The 21,830-nt window shown below is 42.0% G+C and overlaps 1 protein-coding gene across 6 annotated transcripts in view; it reads right to left on the bottom strand.

Annotated features, from left to right (window-relative positions):
* ebf3b (EBF transcription factor 3b) overlaps window positions 1–19,670 on the bottom strand; it is an 84,049-nt gene extending 64,379 nt beyond the window's left edge. For all 6 annotated transcript variants that reach the window (XM_088304286.1, XM_088304289.1, XM_088304287.1 and 3 more), the window contains exons 1-6: window positions 18,989–19,670; window positions 18,642–18,798; window positions 18,488–18,551; window positions 18,332–18,387; window positions 16,913–16,986; window positions 12,111–12,179 (exon numbers count right to left, since the gene is read on the bottom strand). In XM_088304286.1, coding sequence (XP_088160412.1) covers window positions 12,111–12,179; window positions 16,913–16,986; window positions 18,332–18,387; window positions 18,488–18,551; window positions 18,642–18,798; window positions 18,989–19,119 — 551 coding nt within the window. In that variant the 5' untranslated portion in view covers window positions 19,120–19,670. The remainder of the gene's footprint in view (window positions 1–12,110; window positions 12,180–16,912; window positions 16,987–18,331; window positions 18,388–18,487; window positions 18,552–18,641; window positions 18,799–18,988) is intronic.
* Between the last annotated feature and the right edge of the window lie 2,160 nt (window positions 19,671–21,830).

Below are 21,830 nucleotides of genomic sequence, written 5' to 3'. Positions count from 1 at the left end.
CATTCCCCCCTCAAGAAAAATACTTGAGGAAAGAACAGGTCGGGAGATCCCGGCGAGGAATCGCATCTCGGCGAACATATTGATCTGATTTACAAAACCTCCAGCCTAATGCGAAACAAATGGCATGGGCGTGAACTGGTACTTAACCATAAAACCCCAGCATTACTCCGCCTCCCATGAAATACCACATATATCCCTCAGCGTGGCCCGATGTGCTGTTTTACGGCCAGATTCGACTGAGGTTGACCCAACAGTTTGTTTGACAATTAGGGGAAACCTAATAGGGACCGAATGGGAGCGAGAACACGCCAAGCATAAGAGAAAAAAAAAAAAAAAACCGAGTGAAAACAAAAACAGTGGTGGCTCTTTACAGACTCTGTTTGGCAAAGCGTCATTAATGCTTCAGGGCACCAAACGACATCCGCTTCAATTATACAGCAGCGCTAAATATTTGAGGAAGAGTGACATGTTTTATTTACTCCAGCTTTAATTTCAATAATGTACGATTTCAACCGCGCCGACTCCTCTTCGTTGCGGAGGGGAAGGAATCTTTTATCGGTTGTTTTCTGTCATAATATCCCAATAAATCACTCGCCCTCGCTCGGCAGCCGGGCTTGTGAAAGCCGCAGAAGCACAACAACGAGACGGCGGATACAACTTTTAACAAGCCGTCGCAGCGCTGCGGGGGGAAAAAAACGGACGACTTTAAGGCAAAAGGCCGGTCCGAGAAGCCGCTATCGTGCGGAAAATGTCACCAAATGTCTGACGAGAGTGAAAACAAACCGACATCTGTTCGCATTTGTAAAGCATTTACGCAGTTCCGCGAATGTCACGGTTTGCTGTGCCATAAAGACATAAATGAACAATAAAAACGATAAGAAATTGAAATCAAAACAGTAAGCATGTCTGAAAGGGGTCAAGGCACCAATGACTGGAGTTTATTAAACGTATATTGAAACACCAAAATATTCAACCAAAAACGTCCACTAGCTTAGAAAGTGAAATGCCATAGACGGGCGAACAGAAATTAGCATAGCTGTCGATATAAACCCTAAAACGACAACTACGTTAATTAATTATTCGTTGCACCTCTACACTGAAGGCACTCAACTCTAAATTTGACCCGTTAAAGAAAATCTAACGTTTTTGATACCATGGCGGTGCGGACAATGAAACACGATTAAGCGGTGATCCAGATACATTTTTGTCACACTTGGGCACATCCCTTGCCAATGCTGCACAAGAGTTGAACCGAAATCGTTTTTTTGCGGGTTTTTTTTTTTCCTCGTCATCTCGCTAACAAACCGGCGAAAACCTCCTTGGTGGAGGTAATAACCCTCGCTAAGCCTTTCTTATTCCCCTCATGCAATGCGTGTTGCTCTTGGCCCTAACGTCCGTCCCATCAGCCCAGCTCTGGCCTTGTTTCTGTCAGCAGTGAAAGCCAGGGAAGGAAGGAAGAGAAACAACAAGGGAGAAAGAGAAGTGGGTGGCGAGGAGGTTTTTTTGGGCCGGCGGGTGGGGAGGGTGGGGGGGGGGGGTCGTCTCCACGGACAGATGGACTGCTCTTTCTCAACACATGTGGAACCATGTTTCGTCTTTCACTGCCGTCAAGCCGTAGCTAACCCGTCGCTCTGTTGGCCCGCATGCACACCTCTCTTCCTTCTCTTGAGCGCACGTGTGCACACGCGCGCGCGCGCACACACGCATACGCAAACATTCCTTCTGCGCACACATGTTAAAGTCATCACCCCTGCTCAGCGCTAGTAAAACACAACACCCCCGGCTCCTCTGCTGTTGTCAAGTCTTGCCATTAGCTGATGCCACTGGGGAATCCTACCCCAGTGAGGTGGGCGTCCCCGGGGAGCGCCAAGCACCACGTTTACGTGCAGCCGCCACTCATGCGAACCCAAACATGTGAGCGTAATTTGGAAGAAGAAGAAGAAGAGGAGGAGAGGGGAAAAAAAAAAATCCTTTTACGCCGCGCGTCTTTTGTGCGCGTCTTGACATTTACAAACTGCGATAAAACTGACACGAGGGAGGAGGGAATAGAAAACAGGGCGAGGATAATTTGAGGTAATGTTTTGCTTAGCGAAACACTATTACCCAATCCCGCGTGTTGGAGCGCTGGGACGGAGGTTCTGGCTCGCGGAGAGAGAGCGAGAGCGAGCAAAAGGGGTCTGGGTTTCATTTTTCGCCGAGCGGCGAGCCAACGGCAGCACGCCAAGTACAGCTTTTCGCTCTCAACACTTCCTGCTCTCGCTTCTCTGGCGAGGGAGGAAACGGCCTTCGCTCCAACGTCACGCCGACCTCGGCGGCCCTACTCGGTTCATCGTTCGCGCCGTAAAAAGCCTTTTTTTATTTTATTCAATGTGATGCCCTCACATGTGGGAAAGGAGAGCCACGCTAGGGGAACAGTAAAACACAATGAGCGCACTTACACAGGAGCCGCAGTCGGCCACAGCTCACACCCAGACACTCACGCGGACTTGCCAACGTCGCACACCAGCCTATCGGCAAGATATCGGCCTTATTTTTAGATATCAGGTACTAGTAGAGGCTGCTGATTTTGAGATTTAAAATGATATTGTTTCTAATTAAATATATTTTATTTGTATCTGTTTTGAAATCAAACACTTTGACGTCTTTAGCCGTCAATGGCAGTAAATGAGTTAAGGTTTTTTGCAATCTAATTTTTTTATTAGATTTTTTCCTATAAATTTTGTTTCATCTCAAGTGCCAATAAATTGCACATCCTTAATTGTATTTTTTTTAAATTAATGTTTTTTTTTTTACATTTTTAAGTATGAATTTCACCCCCATTCCATTCCACGCATTGCTGTTTTTATTATTTATTTTTAATTATTATTATATATTATATTATATAATATTATATATTGTTATTATATTTAATTATTATTATTATTCTTGGACATTTTTATTCATGCATTAATTTTTAATCGCACGTATGGAGGAGCCCCTCCAGGCTGACTTTGGATGTTGAGCATTCACTCACATTCACATCGATGGACAATTTAGTCTTCAAAGCGTGTTTTTAGAATGTGGGAGAAAGCCCATGCAAGCATCAGGGAGAAAATGCAAACTCAAGATTGTGAGATTCAAACTCAGAACCTCAGAACTGTGACGCACACGTTAACCATGCTAACATATTCAAAAATCGATTTATATATTTCCATGTGAATGTGAATTTCTTTCCCAGCTTTTTGTTCCCAACACCTCCCTCTTTTCCAATCCAACGTGACGCCAACTGCACTTGTCTTTTTCTCATCGGACACCCGGCTGGCCGAGTTCATTAGCGGAGGTGCACGCAGGTGTGTAAATATAGAACCAAGGCACCTGCAGCAATCCCCAACAACACTGACCCTTCCTCTTTTATGATTTTCATTAGGGAGGCAGCAGATTATCACAGGCGACTGAGTGCCATCTTAATTGCCTCCGTGCAGATGCGGTGCAAAAAAAAAAGTCATTTCGGCGCTTCATAAACAACAGTCGTCGCATTTATCAAGACGCCCGCCGCAAACACGCCCTCCTCTCCATCGCGCAATTAAAATGGTTTTAGAAATCCTCTTTTGACAGAGCGCGGCTTAGCCAAAAATGTAAATGACATTAAAGGAGACAATGAATTTAATTTTGTTTAATGTCCCCTTTCGCTGATTCTCATTTACATCACATTTCCACATAAAGGCCTGACCTTATAAATACTGGCATTTGTTCAGCTTTTGGAGGTAATCACGCTTTTGCAAAAACCAGATGGGGAGCGCGCAAATTTCCCCAGATTTGTGTCTGCGTGAGCCTGACGGTGAGCGTTGCTGGCGGGCGGCGCGTCCGACGGCTGCCGCCTTTTGTTGCCGGTAAACAACTTGACAACAAGTCAAGCGCACTCTGGGAAATGACCTCGTCGGTGTTGGGCAAATGAACGAGAACGCAAAGTCATTTGGAAAATACGGGCTGGCTAATGAGGGACATAACGGGGAGGGGGGGTGGGGGGCAGCTAAGTTGGGAGGGGGTCGGCGGCGGGGGTCTAAGCAAAATGTACATTAGGCCAAAATGTAATTGCATTAACACAAGAACAGGTGTGCTGAGGCCTTTATAAATGAGCTAAATGAATAAAAGCCTCCCGCAGCACGCTCGCATGCGCGCTTGTGTGTGCGTGCGCTGACCAAAAAGAAGACAAGGGGAGAAAATAACAAGTCAATGTCATGAATTATTCAGCGGCTGGGCTGCTCTCCAGAGGTCGTTGCTCTTTGACCTTTGTGACAGGAAGCGAAAGGGAGTGCCGCGGCGGCCGGAATGAAAGGAGGCGGCGTGGGTTTGGATCCGGGGTGGGTCGGAACGTTAACATCATCTGGATTCCCCAAAGAAAACACACGAGGAAAACATCTGTGGTCGTGAGTGTGCACATTATATATCTGTTAAAAAAATTATTTATGTGAGATGGGCGAATACTGATACAAGATATCGGGCCGATACTAGCCTTATCTTATGGTATTGGGTACTCGTAGAGGCTGCCGATACCAGCCATCGATACTTAAGGCAAAAAAAGTAAGTAAGTCCTCCTTGGCTAGTGGGGCAATCTGACACATTTGCGAATCATCCTCTGCGTCAGAAAGTCATTGCGTGAAATGAAATTTTAACGGAACTCGGTATTGGTGAATAATCAAACGGCTAAACAGTGTTTATGCAAATGCTCCATAATGCCCTCGCATGTGGGCGAGGAGAACCGCATTCGTCGTTGCACTTTCAGCCGTTTATCGAATTGGACAAGCAGTCCAGTTTGATTTGAATTATTTGTATTATTTTAATCAGCATTTTTTTTCTCACGGTTTGCTGGAGCTTAAAGATTTTTAATAGTGTTTTTTTTTTTTTTTTTTTTTTAATTTACAATTTTATTTAATTGTTTTTAATGCTTTGAGAAAAGCATCTTTGGCGAGGTACTGTAGGAAATCCCAATTTAAAACCTGCTATCGTTTTTTTTATTTCATTTGTCAAGACCAATGGCTGGTATGCTATCGCCTCGGTAAAAAGAATTAGTTGGCTCCGCCCCTTCTTCTCAGCGCATACTTCTTGAGTCGAAGGTGAACTTTGAACCCGGACGCCGGGAATGAGTCATTTTCTCTCGTCTTTCAGCGGCGCGCTGTTGTCTTATTACAAAATCCATGCGTGAGCCACAACAATGTGTCTAATCTTTCACACGCGAGGAGACAAAGTCAATATGCCAGCGAGCGAGGACGGCTAGCAAGCGCGCCCCAGTCGCGGCAAATTGAGTTATGCGCGCCATGCTCGGCGCGCACTGTAGACCGGCGACGCATCTAATCACATATTGGCTATCTCATCACTATCATTCTAAAGACTCAAATTACCCAGTGAATAAAGCTACACCCCCACTTACTTTAAGGCACCATTAACTTAGAAATGTGACATCTGCGGGGATCTGCTAAATCCGCTCGCGATTATTACCCGACTGTGTTTGTGGATGAAACGGAGGGTTGAACGATTTGGGAAAAGAATCGAATAGTGTGGGTCATCGCTATAGATTACAATGCAATGTAAAATTGGTATTGTGCTAGCTTTCTTAGGTCAAACTTAAAAACAAAAAAAATCTCAAAAACCCGAGAAAAAAAAAAAGGCAAAAAAATAAGCCTCAAAAATATGTCATGTGAAGACATTTCTGATTAAAATTTGCTGTTGACCAGTGATATTAGATTTGTTAGGCAGAAATAGTTTGGTCTTATAGTGTAGAGTTAAAACGTAAAAATTCTACCAAGAAATTGTTGCATAAGAAAAAAATTAAAAATCACTTCAACTTTTAATGATTGTAAAAACTCATCAATACGCTATATGAATAAAATTCAAATCTATATGAAAAATAAAGCCTACGTACTGTATATTTTTTTCTACAATTGCAGCCTTTACGATTTGAAAATTGCATTCAACTTCATTGCGATGTCGGTTTGAATTCCCAAACTAAAATCACTTTTCATTCCACGCGAGCGCCAAGACTTAAGGCGTTTGATTTCTTTTTTTTTTAAACAAGAAAATTAGGGCACGATCGAAACTGTTCGTTTTGCAGTCCACCGGCGCTCCCCGAAGACATAAAAAGTCACAAATCCACCAAAAACGCAACTTCCCTTCATGTGAAAATACGTATGAATAATGTAAAAGCATCAAATTTAACTGTTAAAATATTTAAAGAGCAAGCAGTGTTGAAACTATGGGACAGCTGTTGGCTCTCTATATCCAACCAACTTTTTTTTTTTTTTTTTTTTTTTTTTTTTAAAGAGAGAGAATCCTTCCTCTTATGTTTTAAAAAAAAAAAATTAGTATCAGAACTCCAAGGGAAAATAGGGTAAACAGATGTCTGGCCTGACCGCAGGAAAATAGGACACATTCGGAATGATAAGTTTCCCAAACTCTGTCGGACATGCCAGATCCATGGGAACGCCAGTTAATGTCTCGCTAGATGCCAGCTAGCAGCACACGCCTCCCCTTCCCCTTTCCCTCCGCTCCCCTCCGCCCCCGCGTTACCATCTGGGAAAATGTTACAGTGCGTGAACGCCATCAATGATACAGTCCAAGGAGCCTGTTCTCACGAGAATTTAGTCGCATTTTGTACGGGGAGAAAAAAAAAATTAAATTGCGAGCGACTGAGGAGAAAAGTGACATTTTCTGGGTTACTTGCAAACATGTTATGGGACTAACGTGCCCCAACTTCAACCTTAAAAGCACAAAATGAATGGCAACATGAGTTGCATTTGGCGCAATTAGTTCCATATTGACATTTTGGAGGTGACTTGCAAATGAGAGATCCAAATGAGCCCGAGTGTTACAATAATACATACAAAAAAAAATCAAGATCTGTAGTTACTTGGTAAAAGATTGACATTTGTTTTTTTTTTTAATAACTTGCAGACTTCCAAATATTTTTAGGACTGATATTATGGAACAGATGTGTCCTGATGCTAACCCCTTAACTACATAGAACTATAAATATGGCACCATTAATAGTGAGATTTTGTATGAAAAGTCGTCCAATTTAATTAGCAGAATAGTGACATTTTGTGAATGACTCGCAGGTCCCCAAATATTTTTATGAGTCAGGTTATGGAGCAGATGTGCCCTGACTCTAACCCCCGTAACTCCATATAAGTATATATGACATCATAAATAGTGTCAATAGTTGGCTTTTGTACAGAAAGTAACAAAACGGGAAAAAAAAAAAAATCTTGTCCTACTTTTTAACCTCTTACCCACTAATGAGAAGTTGCTTGAAAGAAATAACGTCAAACTTTTTCTGGCATCCTTGCGACTCCAGAATGTTATGACTGGATGTTGTAAAACGATTGTGATCTGACTCTTAACCTCTGACATGCTTTGAAAATTTGACTAAATAAATATGAGAACGAATTTGTCCAAATAAATAACACCTACATGTGTGGACTGACCAATAGAATATAAAAAAAAAAAAAAAAAAGTGCAAACCTAATTGTGACATACGTGGCGCCGACAATATACTCAGTCGAGTCCTAAAACCATTTAACAAAATGGCAAAAAAAAAAAAATAGTAAGATTTTGTAGAAAAAGTAGAAACTCAACTTTTGTGGTCTTGTTGCAACTTCCAAATGTTTTGTCATGAAATTATTGTTACCTGACTCTTATCTCACAACCTGACCCATTTTGAAAATGTGGCCCAAAAAAAAGGAATGCAAAGTTAGAAAGTGATTTACTTACTTGCATTCATGAATTCTAACTCAAAGGTCACATGCAATTAAACAGTATCATTTTGTACCAAATGTAGAAACGAGTTAAAAAAAAAAAAAAGTGTGAAAATCTCCCATGTCAGCATGTCCCAGCTGCCATTTATGTGACCGCCATTGTTTCGTGGGGCCTTCAGGTTTAATGGCGGTCCTGTTTCTGGAAAATCGTCCAGTTCGAACTCAGTTCAGGTGCTTAACTTAACTGTACTTTTTCCGCCCCTTGAAACTCCCAGCGGGGCTGTTGTGTTTGCAAAGGTTGGGTTTCCAACGCTGTAATTGTACGCAGACGCGGCTGATTCAGGCTTTCGGACCTCGGCGGCCGAGCCTTGCGTCAGTCAAGTGGATTGGAAGTAATCAGGCGGCCGCGCAGGTGCCTCGTAATGACGTGCGTGCCAGGGCGACACATGTAACACAAATGGTAGTAAAAACACGCCAGTTTGGAGCAGCCGCGGCGAATAATTTAACACAGCAGTGTAAAATGACAAGAAGAAAAAAAAATAACCCGGTCCCGCTTGGGCTATTTTATTTTATTTTTTTTAACTAGTGAGCCTCCCCCGGTCACTGGGAACCTGCGCGGGTCCGCGAGGGCGCGCTGACAGGCTCATAGTTACGACATGGAGACAATGGGAGGGTCTAATGAGGAACATATGCTTTTGTGTTTCAACAGAGCCGCTCATTGTGCGAGGAAAGGGATACTCCACTCCCATTCAGAGCGGTCACAATGCAAACTCGAGCCCTTCCCTGAGCCGGTTGAGTTTACAATATCCAGCCCTCCCTCCCTCCTCTTCCTCCATGCCCTCCTGTTCCTTTTCTCTTCCCAGCCCTTCTCGTTGCTTGACTTTTAATTCTTCCTCCACCCCCTTGCGTTCATCCCGCTCGCATTGTACTTAAGTTACACGTTTTGTCCGGCCGCTTGCGGAACAATGTGCGTGCAAAACTCTTGAATGACACAAAGCCAACTTGAAAGCGCCGTCGCCTGCTTTTTGCGCCGCCGATGTAGCAGCATCCCTTCTGTCTGTGTCCTTGCGTGTGTGCGTGCGTGTGTGCGTGAGTTTGCCCTGCAGACAGCAGTAGCTGCGGTAATCCATCCAGGCTCCCAGGGCAGCCGGCTCCTACTTCCCCATGCATGAGAAGCGGCTGGAGTGGAGTGGCAGCAACAACTGCTCAGCCCGATTTGATTACTAATAAGAGAGTTGTCCCCTCTGTCAGATAGCAGGCATTCGCCGCTAAGCAAACAGTGATTCCGCCTAGTCAAACATTAGCATTGCTGTCTCTCCCTACGACGTGGGGAGAGTTACATTGAGATGACGACCCCCCCCCACCATTTCCCCTCCCTCCCCTCACCCTGCCTCACCTCCTCAAGCTGCGTAAAACACATTCGGCATGACTTGTAAATGTATTTGGATGTGAAAAGAAGTCATTGCAAGCGTAAAATAGATTATACGATGCGAGTTGTAGTGAATTCTACATGCATTTGCCTTTAAGAGGCGGGGCTTCATCCGGTGATGTGTGTGTCTGAGTGAGGGCAGTGGCTGACAGCATGAATGTGATTATAAAGGCCTGACTGAAATTGATCTTTTTTTAATGATATTTAGCACGCAAAAAAATCTGAGAACCGATTAATTGAAAAAAATAATTAACGAATAAAACAACACGTAGAAATTGCAAGTAGAATACTGTCAAAAAAAAAATGTGCAAGTGCAATACAGCGTGAACGATGAAGCATCTATTGCAAATAGAATCAAGGTCGCAACTCATGGGGAACACGACTTGTGTTGAAAGCAGTTGTTGCTGTCTGACAAGTATTTTTGCTCTGATGTCATGTAATTGCCGACGCATTCCAGAAGTTTCCCGCCTTTACCGGGCAGTGGAGAGACGTTGCGAATACGGTGATGCCTTGAGATAAGAACAGTCACTTTGAATTTTCACATCGCTTTCCTTGCAGTGGTAGGACATGATCTGGCGATGGCAGTAATGCGCCAACTGCCAATAGATGGTGCCGAACAAGAACAAGGAAGCGCAATATATCTTTTATAGTCTCTTGTGTCATTTTCTATTAAGAACAAACATGTTAATTTTTTTTTCTGGCTCACATATCTCAAGGCGCCACTGTATTCTGTTCCAGGTGTGATGTGGCAATTGTGCTGTCTCTCCGTATGAAAGAGTCCATTATGCATTTGAATGAAATCCATTGAACAAAATAATTCATCTCTCCGTATGACATGCTGAGAATTACATGGTAGTGCCCCCAACACCCCCCCAAAAAATGCCTTCCCTCTCTCCCCTCCTCAATGTGCCCAACACATATTCAGCACGACTCATCCACAGCCACGGTGGAGGGAGCGATGCGTTTGTTCGCCCGCTTTGGATGGGAAAAGGGAAGGTCACAGATATGTGGCGGCTTCCCTCCAGGTGCGAGCAACACACAAAAAAAAAGATACACAAAAGCACAAACCTTCCCCTAGGCAAAAAAAAAAACAAAATTTTGGATCAGTTTTTACACCGCCTGCTAAGATTCATGCATAAATCACAAATCAAGGAAAAAGTCTTGTACAGTGCTGTATTGTGCAAAAAGTCTTGAAATGGATTTCATTAAGGTTCTATTTCGCTGAACCGTCCTGTTAGGTTAAAGGTCAAATTGACCCATTTTAGTGGACAGAAGTCGTTTTCTAGTATGGAGAGTGAAAGTTGAGTTTAAGAGATAAACAGTTTTTGTAGGAAACTTTTCACTTTTGAAATAATTTACATTTATCAACTTGATCCAGTTTAGGACTTAAAAAGTGTTTTGACATATCGCGTGAAAATTTCACATTTCTAAGTTGACTGAATGAGATGCAGGCAATGTTTATTGAAATCATTTTACTTTTGGATAATTTAACATGCTCGGGGTCAGACTGACCCATTTTGAAAAGTCAAAAGTAGTTTTCAGTATAAAGCATAAGTAAAATCCTTCTTTTTTTTTTAACTTAATATTAAAATATGAGAAATATTTAGTCCATCTTTTCAATTTTGGATCATTAAAAACTGAGTCATTTAGGGCAGTTTTTTTCAAAGTTTGATCTGCAATCAACATATCCAATGAGAAAGATCATTTTTTACATATTTGCAAGTTGAGTTAACAATAAGACATGAATAATGTATATTGGGGTTGTTAGTTTTAGTTTTGAAACTTTTTTTTAAGTTAAAAATAATTTTGGGGTCTGTAGTGTAAGCGTAATCAACCAAAGTTAACTATTTGTAATGAGATGTAAGCAATATAAAAAAGTACTTATATATACTTTCACATGTGGACACATTGGCCTGCTTTATATGACAAAAGTAGTTTTTTGGGGACTGTGGTGTAACATAATCAACATCATTTAAAGAGAAATAAGCACTTTATAAATTTGACATTTTTTGGATGATTAAAAATGGCCCTGGTCCAATTGGCTTGTTTTAAAAGTTAAAATTAGTTTTTGGATGTGCAGTCTAAGTCTAATCAACGTTCACAATGAAAGTTTCATTTCTGACAATGAACCTATTTGGATTTAGACTTAACAATGAGATATAATCAACGTGTTTTGGGATATTTTCACTTTAGGATCACGAAAAATGTGTCAGGTCAGATTAACCCAGTAATATTTTTGTTGTTCATTATAAAGAAACATACTAGGAGGGTTAATAAATCAAACATATCACATTTAAGACCAAGAAATATTTATTTTATTTATTTTATTTATTTTATTTATTTTATTTATTTTATTTATTTTATGTATTTATTATATATTTTTTTTTTATTATATAGTTTCCTGTGACTTTTATCACAATACCGTACTGTCCCAAAAAAAACAAATGAGCACATTTATCATGATTCTTGACAAAATGAATAATAAGTCTGAAGTGTGACGTGTCGGTGGTCCCGGGCAAACAAGCAAGCCGCTTGGTGGAGGTAACGTCTGACAGCGTGATAAACAAAAGGGTGTGTGCAAGCCAAATAAACACCAAGTTGCCCAAGCTAATTAGGTGTATTCCCAGCGTGATCCTCTAGTGATTGAACCACCTGCGACTGCACATACCCCCCCCCCCCCCCCACCACCACCATCACCACCACCCCATCCAGGTGGTTGACCGCCCCCTCGGCACACAGGTAGCTGGGAAAGACCCCCCTCAGCCACTCCCACGCCCCCCCCCCCTGCTAGGAAGATGCGAGTCAGCCCAAGCGGGCGCCGTCTGGCAGCGCCGAGGGAGGGGAAGGAAGCTCGTTTGTTCGCCGGCTCTCATCCCCTCGGCCGTTTAGTCGCTCGTTTGACTCCCCCCACCCCACTAACGAGAAAAGGCAAGCCGTGGGGGGGTTCTTACCTGTCGATGATCACCGGGTCTGACGGGGTCTCGTTCCTGTTCCCGCAGCTTTTCTTGTCGCAGCATCGGCTGTCGGGACACACACGGGACGGGTCAGAATGATCGAGAAAAATGCGACAAGATCTCCGACACGATGCAACAAAAACATCATTCTAGAGTTTTACTTGAAACACATTTCTATTTGTTCACAACAAACACATTTCAATGGTAAAATGAAATGAAAATGACATGCAAGTGTCTTTAAGAGCTCGTGAGTGTCCGGGTGAGAGCTGTGGTCGACATCAGCTTCTGCGTAATTGTGCTCGTTGTGTTTGAGTGTTACTGCTCTCATTTTGTAGGATTGAAAAGCGCATTAGTGATTGTAGCTCCCCTTTCCCCACATGTGAGGGAATTACAGTAAGATACTGTTAAAAAAAATTTTAAAATGCATCTGTATACTTTCAGGGCTGTGAAACCCGCCTCAAATAGCCCGCCGGATGTTCCGCCTCTCCTGAGCAAAATCGAATACCAACTCGTAATTTTGCAAGATCTCTCGGCGAAATCGTTAATCAGGGAAAGTATATGAAATAATTCTTGATTTGCAGTGAGATTAATCGGCACCACCCTTCCAGCAAATTACGCAAAATAAATAAACCTGCGCGCAAGAATATTTTGCAATTCTGGGACCGGTTTGTGAAGTTTTAACACCTTAATCATTGTGTTTGTGTCGAAAGCAGTTGTTGCTCCAAAACAATTTGCGGCATTGTTCTTTAAATTGCGGCAAGATACAAGTGACAATTAGTTCTTTTAAGACAATCTTCTTCTTGTCAAAAACTTAAAATATTTTGTTGAATCTCCCAACTTCAAATTTGATCAGTTTGTTGCCTTGACATTTTTGAGTCCTCTCAACACTTTTTTTTTTTTTTTTACATTGATGTTAATAATGTATGATCGCAAAGTGTTACAAATCAATTTGCTGCAATTTATTTCTGTAAATCTATGCAAATAGTCCCATTTTCAAATGATCACTTGACTGGTGAGCTACTTTTAAAACAGGCCCGCGGGCTACTCGTGTGGTCCTTGGGGGCACCACGTTTGCCGAATCTCTGTATGATAAGAGGCAATCAAGAAATTAAGGCAAATTTAAAAAGCATATACATTAAAATAATAATAATAATAATAATGATAATTAGAACTGCCACGGTGTGAACTTGCAACCCCTCATTCTTTCCGTCCTGTTGTGTTGGAAAAAAAAGAAACATTTCAAAGGATTTATATTTATAAATGATCCTCGTTTGACTAACTTCCGGAAAAGTCTTTTATTTATTTTTTTTTTTGTCCCGTTTGCCGAGCAACAACAGCGGCTCCCCGAGCCCAGCGTGCGTTTATCGAGTGGTTACCATGCATGAGGCTAGCTTGACTGCTTGCATTGATGCTGATAGATAAAAATAAAAAAAACATTTGGAAAAACAACATGTTGTGTTGTTTGGCTTATAGCGTTGCAGGGGAGGGGATGCAAAGGGGGGGCAGGCATGGGGGGGGGGGGGAAGCAGGGGAGTCACTTTTCACAGCTTCAGCTTTTGTTTACCTCTAATTGCCAAGCTGCTATTTCTGAGGGAGATGCAAGGTGCCACCCTCAACCAATATTTCTGCGAGGCATTTATCAATTATGGCCTCAAAAGCACTAATCTATCTTCCACCACATGTTTCAGGCGCAAACACCAACCCCCCCCCCCCCCCCCCCCCCCCCGTCAATGTACCCCCCCCCCCTTTTTTTTTTCTACCACGCCAATCCAGAGCTTGCAGCTAGCTGACTTTCACATCCTTTGATATGAACATGAATTAGAAGAAGAAAAAAAAAAAGAAATAAACAAATTCATCATCCGGGCTTCCATTTGAAATGAAAACTCATGAGAATCAGATTGATTTACGCCATATGGTGCAGGAAGTCAAACAAAGATTTGTGCAAAGATACTGTCGGTCGAGCTCGCTCATCTTAAAAAAAAAAAAAGGAAAAAAAAGTCAGATTTACAGCAGCAATAATCGTGCTTAATTTATCGTCATTTCCGAAGCCCAAAAATTAAAAAATAAAATGATCTATGACTTAAGGAAAAAAAAGAGAGCCAGAGAAGTCACCGTGCTCTTATCTTTTAAAGTTGTGTTCACACTTTTTTGGGGTGACGAAAAGACATTTTGAAGCCCTCACAGGCAACTTTCTTGAGACAACACAAGCGCTGCAAAATTATGCCAATAAAAGACAAACATGCTCATTTATGAGATATTCATTATTCTTTTCATCACATTGTTTTATTGTGTCGCAGCCTCGATAACACACACGTTATCCAATTAAGTGCAACTCAAAAGTTGTAAAAAAAAAAGTCACTTCACTATTGACTGCTTATTAATCACGACAATAATGATAAATCCATGCCTGTAGCGACACCACCGGTCAGAATCTCGCCTTTCATTTAGCACAAAATACGCCAGAAAGGAACGTGAGACAAAATGCAAATTGAGCATAATCGTCATCCTTGTCAAGGCGCATTTTTGTGGCCGAGTGTGTTTTGTGCAGGTGTGCCTTGGCCATCCTTGCTGATAAGATTCATCCAAGCCGCGCATATAGCGACGCCACAAGTCCTCAGAGCCCCTCTCAGAAACTGCTCTCGCACTTGCACGCCACACACATGACTAGTATCGTTGCACTAGTAGCCACTCGAAATCATACAAATGCGACTTCACTACCATAGCAATCAGAATAATAACGAGAAAGATATGTAATAGCTCTTCCAAAATATTAGGAACAACTCACTGACTGATTCTTATCAACATCTCCGGGCACACTAATGAATATATTGTCAATAGGTGTCAATCAAAGGTGAGCGTGAATTTCACCGTGTATGACCATGATTTAATACGAGCGCTGCAAACTACAATAATAAACAATCGGTTACGTTTGGTGTCAGTCAAAAGGCAGCGTTGTCAATTGGACTGCAGCATATTGTACATAAAGCATCAGTGGTATTCCCGCTCAGATAGTTATTAATAGCAATCAGTATGTGCGGCCAAAATATTAGGAACAGCTCTCAGCATGAATCGATGCACGTCTGAAACAAGTCTCAGTGCTTGTCTACACGAGGCATACCGTGTTTGTAAATGAAGACACGCTAAAGCGGATGTACATAATAGTAAATTCAGCTTCTGTGACAATTATTCAAAAGCCATGCAAGTCATAAGAGATAGCCAAAATATTAGGAACAACTCTCAGAATAAGATTTGTGGTCTTAAATGGCAATAATATTGAAACTCTGTAAATCATAAAAGGAAGCCAAAATATTAGGAACAGCTCTCAGCGTGATCCAATTCAATTTCTACAGCAACGATGAGCATTTCGAGTGGTCATCAAAAGTCAGCATTAGATTGCAATGTAACGATGGGTCATAGTTATTCATAAGCGTGATGATAAAGCCATGCATGTCATATTATTCGGAACAGCTCTCCTCCTCATGCAATACACTTCACTACACCAAGGCAAACAAATAATAGACAAATTCTGAAATCAAGTGACAATCAAAAGGGAGCACAATTACAATTTAATAGTAATGCCACTACTTTATCAAATCTAGTAATGGGACGTTAATAATGACAATAATGTATGTCGTTATTAGTCACAATAGGCAGCCAAAATATTAGGCACAGCAATACACTTCAACCATTACAAACTAGAATAAGAAACATAATCCTGGATATTGTCTATTGAAAAGTAATGTAATTACTACTCTCAAAAGAATTACCGGTCATATAGTGTCCTTATTAAAATCACAAAAGGCAGCCAACAAAAGAGGAACAGCAATACATTTTCACAATCCTATGCAGTATATAAAAGTCATGTAACTGGATGACTGATCATATATTGTATTATTAATATTAATAAATACAATCCTGCAACTACTCCCAATAATATTATAGTAGTCACTATATAGATTTTAACAATTAAAAAAAAAAAAGCTAAATATTAGAAACAGCTCTCAGCATGATGTCATGCATTTCTATTACCACTGCAAATTACAATAATAAACATGAAGCCCTGTGCTGTATATAATAGGAATGTAACTACTCTCAAGGGGGTTACAGGTCATGCGTAGTTATCTCAAATAGCAAGACAAATATTACGAACAGCTCAAAGTGTGATGCAGTGCACAGCGTCGATTATTATTATTTGTTTTAATTTGAGCACGTGTGTCGAATATCAGGTGTGCCTAATATCATGTCCACGACGGATATTCCGAGTTTGACAAAACAAAGTGATGGATGCGGGTGTAAATTGAGTGTGAGTGATGAGTTTACGCAAGGGGGGGGGGCACGGGGGGTATCAAAAAGAGCATTTGATGCATGCGCTTTTTCGATAATAATAAAAAGAGGAGTGGGGGGGCGACGAGTATCCGAATTCAATGCTCAATGTAGTCACACGCTGGGGGGTGGCGAAGGTTTTTTTATTTTTTTTTTGGGGGGGGGGGTGACAATTACAACAAAAGGCGTTTCGGTATCGGTGACAGCGCCTGAATGGCAACGCAATGTGAGAGGCAAATGCGTGCGCAAATTGCTAAAAGGCTCGCAAAACATCGCTGACAGCTCAGATCAAGTGGAGCGCCACTCCAAAAACGAAGATAATAAAATATATAGAGAATAAAACAAAATAAAAACAAAATCACGATGCCTCTCGTTTAAAACTTGCCACCCACTCTTTGTGAGTCACACGTCACAGGAGAACAGATTTTTTTTAAATAAAATGTTAAATTAAACCCCAAAAAATGTCATCGTCTTACCTGCACATGATTTCATGGGTGAGGAGAACTCTGCACATTTCCGGATTCTTGTCTTGGCCCTCATAAACTATGGCCTTTGGAAATGAAAATCAAAACGTCAGCATTGCAAATACATCACCAGTGAATCAATACAAACACATCCTTTCTTCTTATTTTTTTTGGGTCATTAATTCTGACATCACATCCCACAAATTGTGCCTGTAAATGAAAAATATTATATTAATGTCAGACCAACACTTTAAAAATGTTTCGCATCTCTTTTTAAGCTAATTGATGAAATACCAAATACTAATAATTCCAATGTGTATTGTTTTCCCTCCCATTTAATCCACTTAAGACGGACAGACTGACAGAAGGGGGGGTATTGGGGGGGGTGCATTTTCGCTCCAATAGAAGTGTCATCAATATGCTTATAATCTGGGGATATTTGGGGGAAAGTGTTAATGGGCAATCTGTTGTTTATTTTTTGAGCCGCTAACAATGATCTTTTCTGTGGATAAAACGCGCGGCTGTCTGGCGGCGTACGCTCGAGTAATTTTTGAGCATTGGCTGAAACAGATGGCGTGGAGCGATCACTTCTGCCGCCCTCCATCCCTCCATCCCTCCTCCTCATCCTCCTCATCCTCCCGTTTCTAAGGAGACTCAGCCCTGCTTCTCCTTCGACGGCACCTTTTGGAATTAAAAAGTAAATCAAGCCAAAAGATAACAAGCCAATTTGCGGCCGTTAATTATATCTTCTTTTTTTTAATTAATTTGTTACGTGGCGGGCAAATGTGACATAACAAATTTGTTTTTTTTTTTAACTTATTTTATTTTATTTTAACATGTTTCCGTGTCCCTATTGCTTTTGATTGATGTGGCCATTTTGCAGCCGAGGAAACCGAAATCCATAAATTGCTTGTTCTGCGTCATTGACTCGGATCATTGGCGCGGGAATGTGTGTGTAAGAGTGTGTGTTTGAGTGTGTGTGAACGCTGTCACGGCACGGCTCTATTTCTTCAATTAAAAAAAATAATAATAACAATGACATAAACCAAAATACAAACGTCGTAATTTGGCTTTTCAAACGAAATAGACGGTGTGCATTTGAGCATTTATTTGTCCTAAAAAAAAGCGCACGTGATGAATATAACATGGGCTGCATTTATTTTTCCTCTTTTTTTCCTGACATGGGTTTCACCTCTAAGCCTTTGCGAGAAAAGGGATCAGCAGACGTGTTTCAATTTTTAATGTTGGGACAAAGTGAGTCTCGCTGGCTTTCAGCTTCTCACGTTACATCTTATCCGGAGTCTTTATTTTACATCTTATATTGCGCCTGTGCTTTCATTTTAATTTTTAATTTTTATTTTTGGGCGTCTTATTTTTATTTCCTCCCACGCATGCACGTGCGCGTGTCCTCCCCACCTCCATGCAACTTACCTGTTTTGTCATGGAATCGATTAGCCGAATGTAAAGATCCTGTTCTGTTCTGACGCCTAGATGAAGACAGGAAAATTGTTTTATTTACAAAAATATATATGTTATCGTTATTATTACAAATGCCAACTCCGTTGTTATAATATTGAGTTAACTCACCGTTACTGTACAATAACTGTAGTTTGTAATGTATCCCATTGTTGGTTTTTTCACTGGTTGGCTCCTGCAAGGGAAACAAAAATCAATAAACCGATAAACAAAAATAACAATTAAATTTTGAGTGGGGAGCATGAATTGGCAGGGTTGCTCTTACTTTTTCTTTCTCCACAAAGTCGACAAAAGCCGTCCTCTCGATTTCCACAGGCTGCCCCTGCCTGTCGTACAAGGCGAGCACGAAGTGGAAGAAATTGGACTTCCTGAGGTTGGACGGGGGCTGCTTCTCGTAGTGCGCCCGGGCCAGGCCGACTCCACTGCGGGGTGAACAACAAGGACACGGGGGGATCGCTCTGGTTCCTCAAACTTGCCATCTCGGCATTTGGATTCTTTTTTGTGCCCGGAAGACGTTTTCCACGCATAAAAAGAGTCCAATTGCCGAAATTCAAGCTCCACGAGGATTTTTAATTTTGTTTTAATTTTGGGGGGTTGGATGACCCGCGGTACCTTTGCGCGGCCGTGTTGGCGTCCACGACCCCGGCTGTGTGCATCCACGAGCGCACAGAGTTGAGCCCGCCGAGCGGTTCCTCCTTCATCGTCGTGCCGCCCCGCGGTATCGTCTCCTGAATCCCAAACATCGAGCCTCCTGCGTGGGGTGGGAAAGATTAAAAAAAAATAGGTGGCGGTGGTGGGAGTAGGGGGAATAAGGGTCCACGCCACGCGTGTTGGCTTATCCGTCCAAAAGTCCACACAGGTCCGCTCTCCCTCTTCTCTCCGTCCGCTGTGAACAATTCTCAAAAGTGCTCGAGTGGGTTAAGAGAGATATCCACACACACACGAGCGTAAAAGAAAGCTATATTATAGTTTTCTTTTTCTTTTTTTTTTTTTTTTGCGTGGAGGAATAAAAATGACTGTGTTCGTGGGTGATGCTGCTCTCAAAGTGGACACATCCCCGAAGCACCGGCGTCCAAAACCTTCAGGACTTGACGAGAGGGGAAAAAAATAGAAAGCCCCACTCGTGGCGGTGGAGAAAAAACACTCCAAACACTGCTCGCCAGTGGAAGGTGTTCCACGCTACACGCGAGATGTGCAAGTGGCGGCGCTGGTGGAGGAGACGAGGGGCCCCGTTGGCGTGGTGGTGGCGGCGGCGTGGCGCACGCTGGATGGGAACATGCAAAACTAAGCCCTCTTTCCCCGAGGACTGCACTCTTTCCCGGGAGCCAAAACTCTAAACCCACGGGAGAGGCGCCGTCACGGGATGACGCGATGAAAGGGGCGGGGCTTTGACCATATACGGAGGCGTGACGCTTCCTGTTTCCAAAGCGCCGGAGCAGAGAGAGAATTTTGCCTCGTTCACTTTTCACCACCTCTTCCATTGTAGGCCCCTCCAGTGTGGTGAGTTTTATTTTATTTTTTTATTTATTTTAATTTTTTGATTCATTTTAATCAGAATCACATGCAACGAAGAGGGGAGGGTTCATACCACAAATTAAACTTGCAACTTTTTGTTAAGTGTCATCGTTCAGTGTGCAAATTGCTTCTACATCATCATGACGTCTTATTTTATTACGCAAGTGCCGGAAAATCCGTAATAATAAGACACATCTTCATCATTTTTTTTAACACTTTTTTTCCTCTCACGAACTGTCTTGCATGCTCCTCGGTCCGAGCAGTTCGCTTCATTAGTGGTGAAAAGGAGGATGAGGAGGAGTAGAAGGAGGAGGAGGAGGAGGGCCGCCTGCTCCATCCTGAGCAATCTATCTAGCCGGTGCTGAGGGTTAATAGCTGCTGCCAAAGATAAGTGAATTATAAGCTGTTGCTTTCACCTCCGCGCAAATCTATTGCCAAATTGAGCTTTGCACACTTTGGACGCGCTAAAATCACACACACAAAAAAAAACACCGCTGCAAAATGAGGATGATATTTTGCGCGCGCGTCGCTTATGAAGAAGTTAACCTTCCCTTTTAAATATTTTTTTTTCTTCCCCTCACTCGCTTTAAAAGGCAAATCCTCTTTAGAGATCAGATACTGTTGACTGGAGAGGAGCCGCCACACACACGCACGCACGCACACAATGTGTCGGTATAACGACGGCGTCTTTTTAAAGCGTATTTGACAACAAATGCAGCTGGCCCCGCTCGTTGTGGACATATTAGCGGTGGAAATGAATGCAAATCTGTGTGCTGCAGCCATCTGGACGTGCAGCGACGGAAAGAGGGGCGTCAGCTGAGCCCCCTTTACTGTGGTGGTCTTCTCACAACAACAAAAATCCAAATGTAATTATTAACATGGTTTTTTTTTGTTTTTGTTTTTTTGGGGCAGCGGGAAGTGCGCAAAAAAAAAAACACGTCACGCTCACTAGTGTCTCCCACCCACTCTTCTATTGACCTCCACTGATATCCAATCAAACTCCCAATGAGGCTTCCGGTGTGTGTGGCGTGCGCATGCACCTCTGCGTCTTTCTGTCTTTGTGTGTACGTGTGTGTGTGTGTGTGTGTGTGTGTTGAATTTACGGGGCGAGGCCCTTCATGATCTCCCCCAAATTTGCATGTAAATGGCCGACATCAGCTTCCACGCGTGCCAGGGGCCAGCGGGCCTCCCAGATGTCACGGCAAAGTCAATCAGCCGGCCGCTGCCCAGCTGTCCAGCTCACATCCACATCCACGCGCGCCCATGCAAGATCATATTTGTATTTTTTTTAAGTGACACTTTAATGTTAGTGGGAGCTCACCTGCATTTGCGTGCATGTTTTTTTTTGTACACGCAGCCCATGCATGCTTGGCTTTATTAAAGGGATCTTTTGTCGATTAATTATTAATTACATGCACGCCCACAGTGCCTTGCAAATTCTTCATGATTATAGAGAAGAGCAGCCCACGCAGCAAGCGTACATTTTTTTTCTTGGACTGGAAACTATATTTTTGTTATTGATTTTTTTTTTTTGCTGGGCTCTTTGACTGTAAAGTCTTTTTGTATTGATTTCTTTGAAATGATTGTTTCTTTCATTAAAATGTATTCTAATATTGGCGTTGATTGATTCTGATTATTATTAAGGTGTTTTTGATGGTTGTTTCTTTCACTATAAAAGGATTTGTTTGTTTCACCCAAAAAATACATTTTAAATTATTCTCCCACGTTAATTAAAACACATTTTAATTTATTTGTAATGATTATCTAATCTTTATATGCATTCGTACTGATGTATATTTGTCACCCAAAAATAATTTTATCCCACCATTTTTTGCTGATTTTTAATTCTTATTTTCACATGTTTCGTTCATGAAAATGTACATTTGAACATTTTCATTGAGTTATAAGCGTTATCTTTCGCGTCTTCTTTCACTCCAAT

Source organism: Idiotropiscis lumnitzeri, chromosome 9 (genome assembly GCF_059441095.1).
Source record: "Idiotropiscis lumnitzeri isolate Australia: NSW breed Sydney's pygmy pipehorse chromosome 9, RoL_Ilum_1.0, whole genome shotgun sequence".
In the NCBI taxonomy this organism is placed as follows: Eukaryota; Metazoa; Chordata; class Actinopteri; order Syngnathiformes; family Syngnathidae; genus Idiotropiscis; species Idiotropiscis lumnitzeri.
The sequence above is the reverse complement of the archived record's forward strand: the minus strand, read 5'-3'. Positions and strand labels throughout refer to the sequence as shown.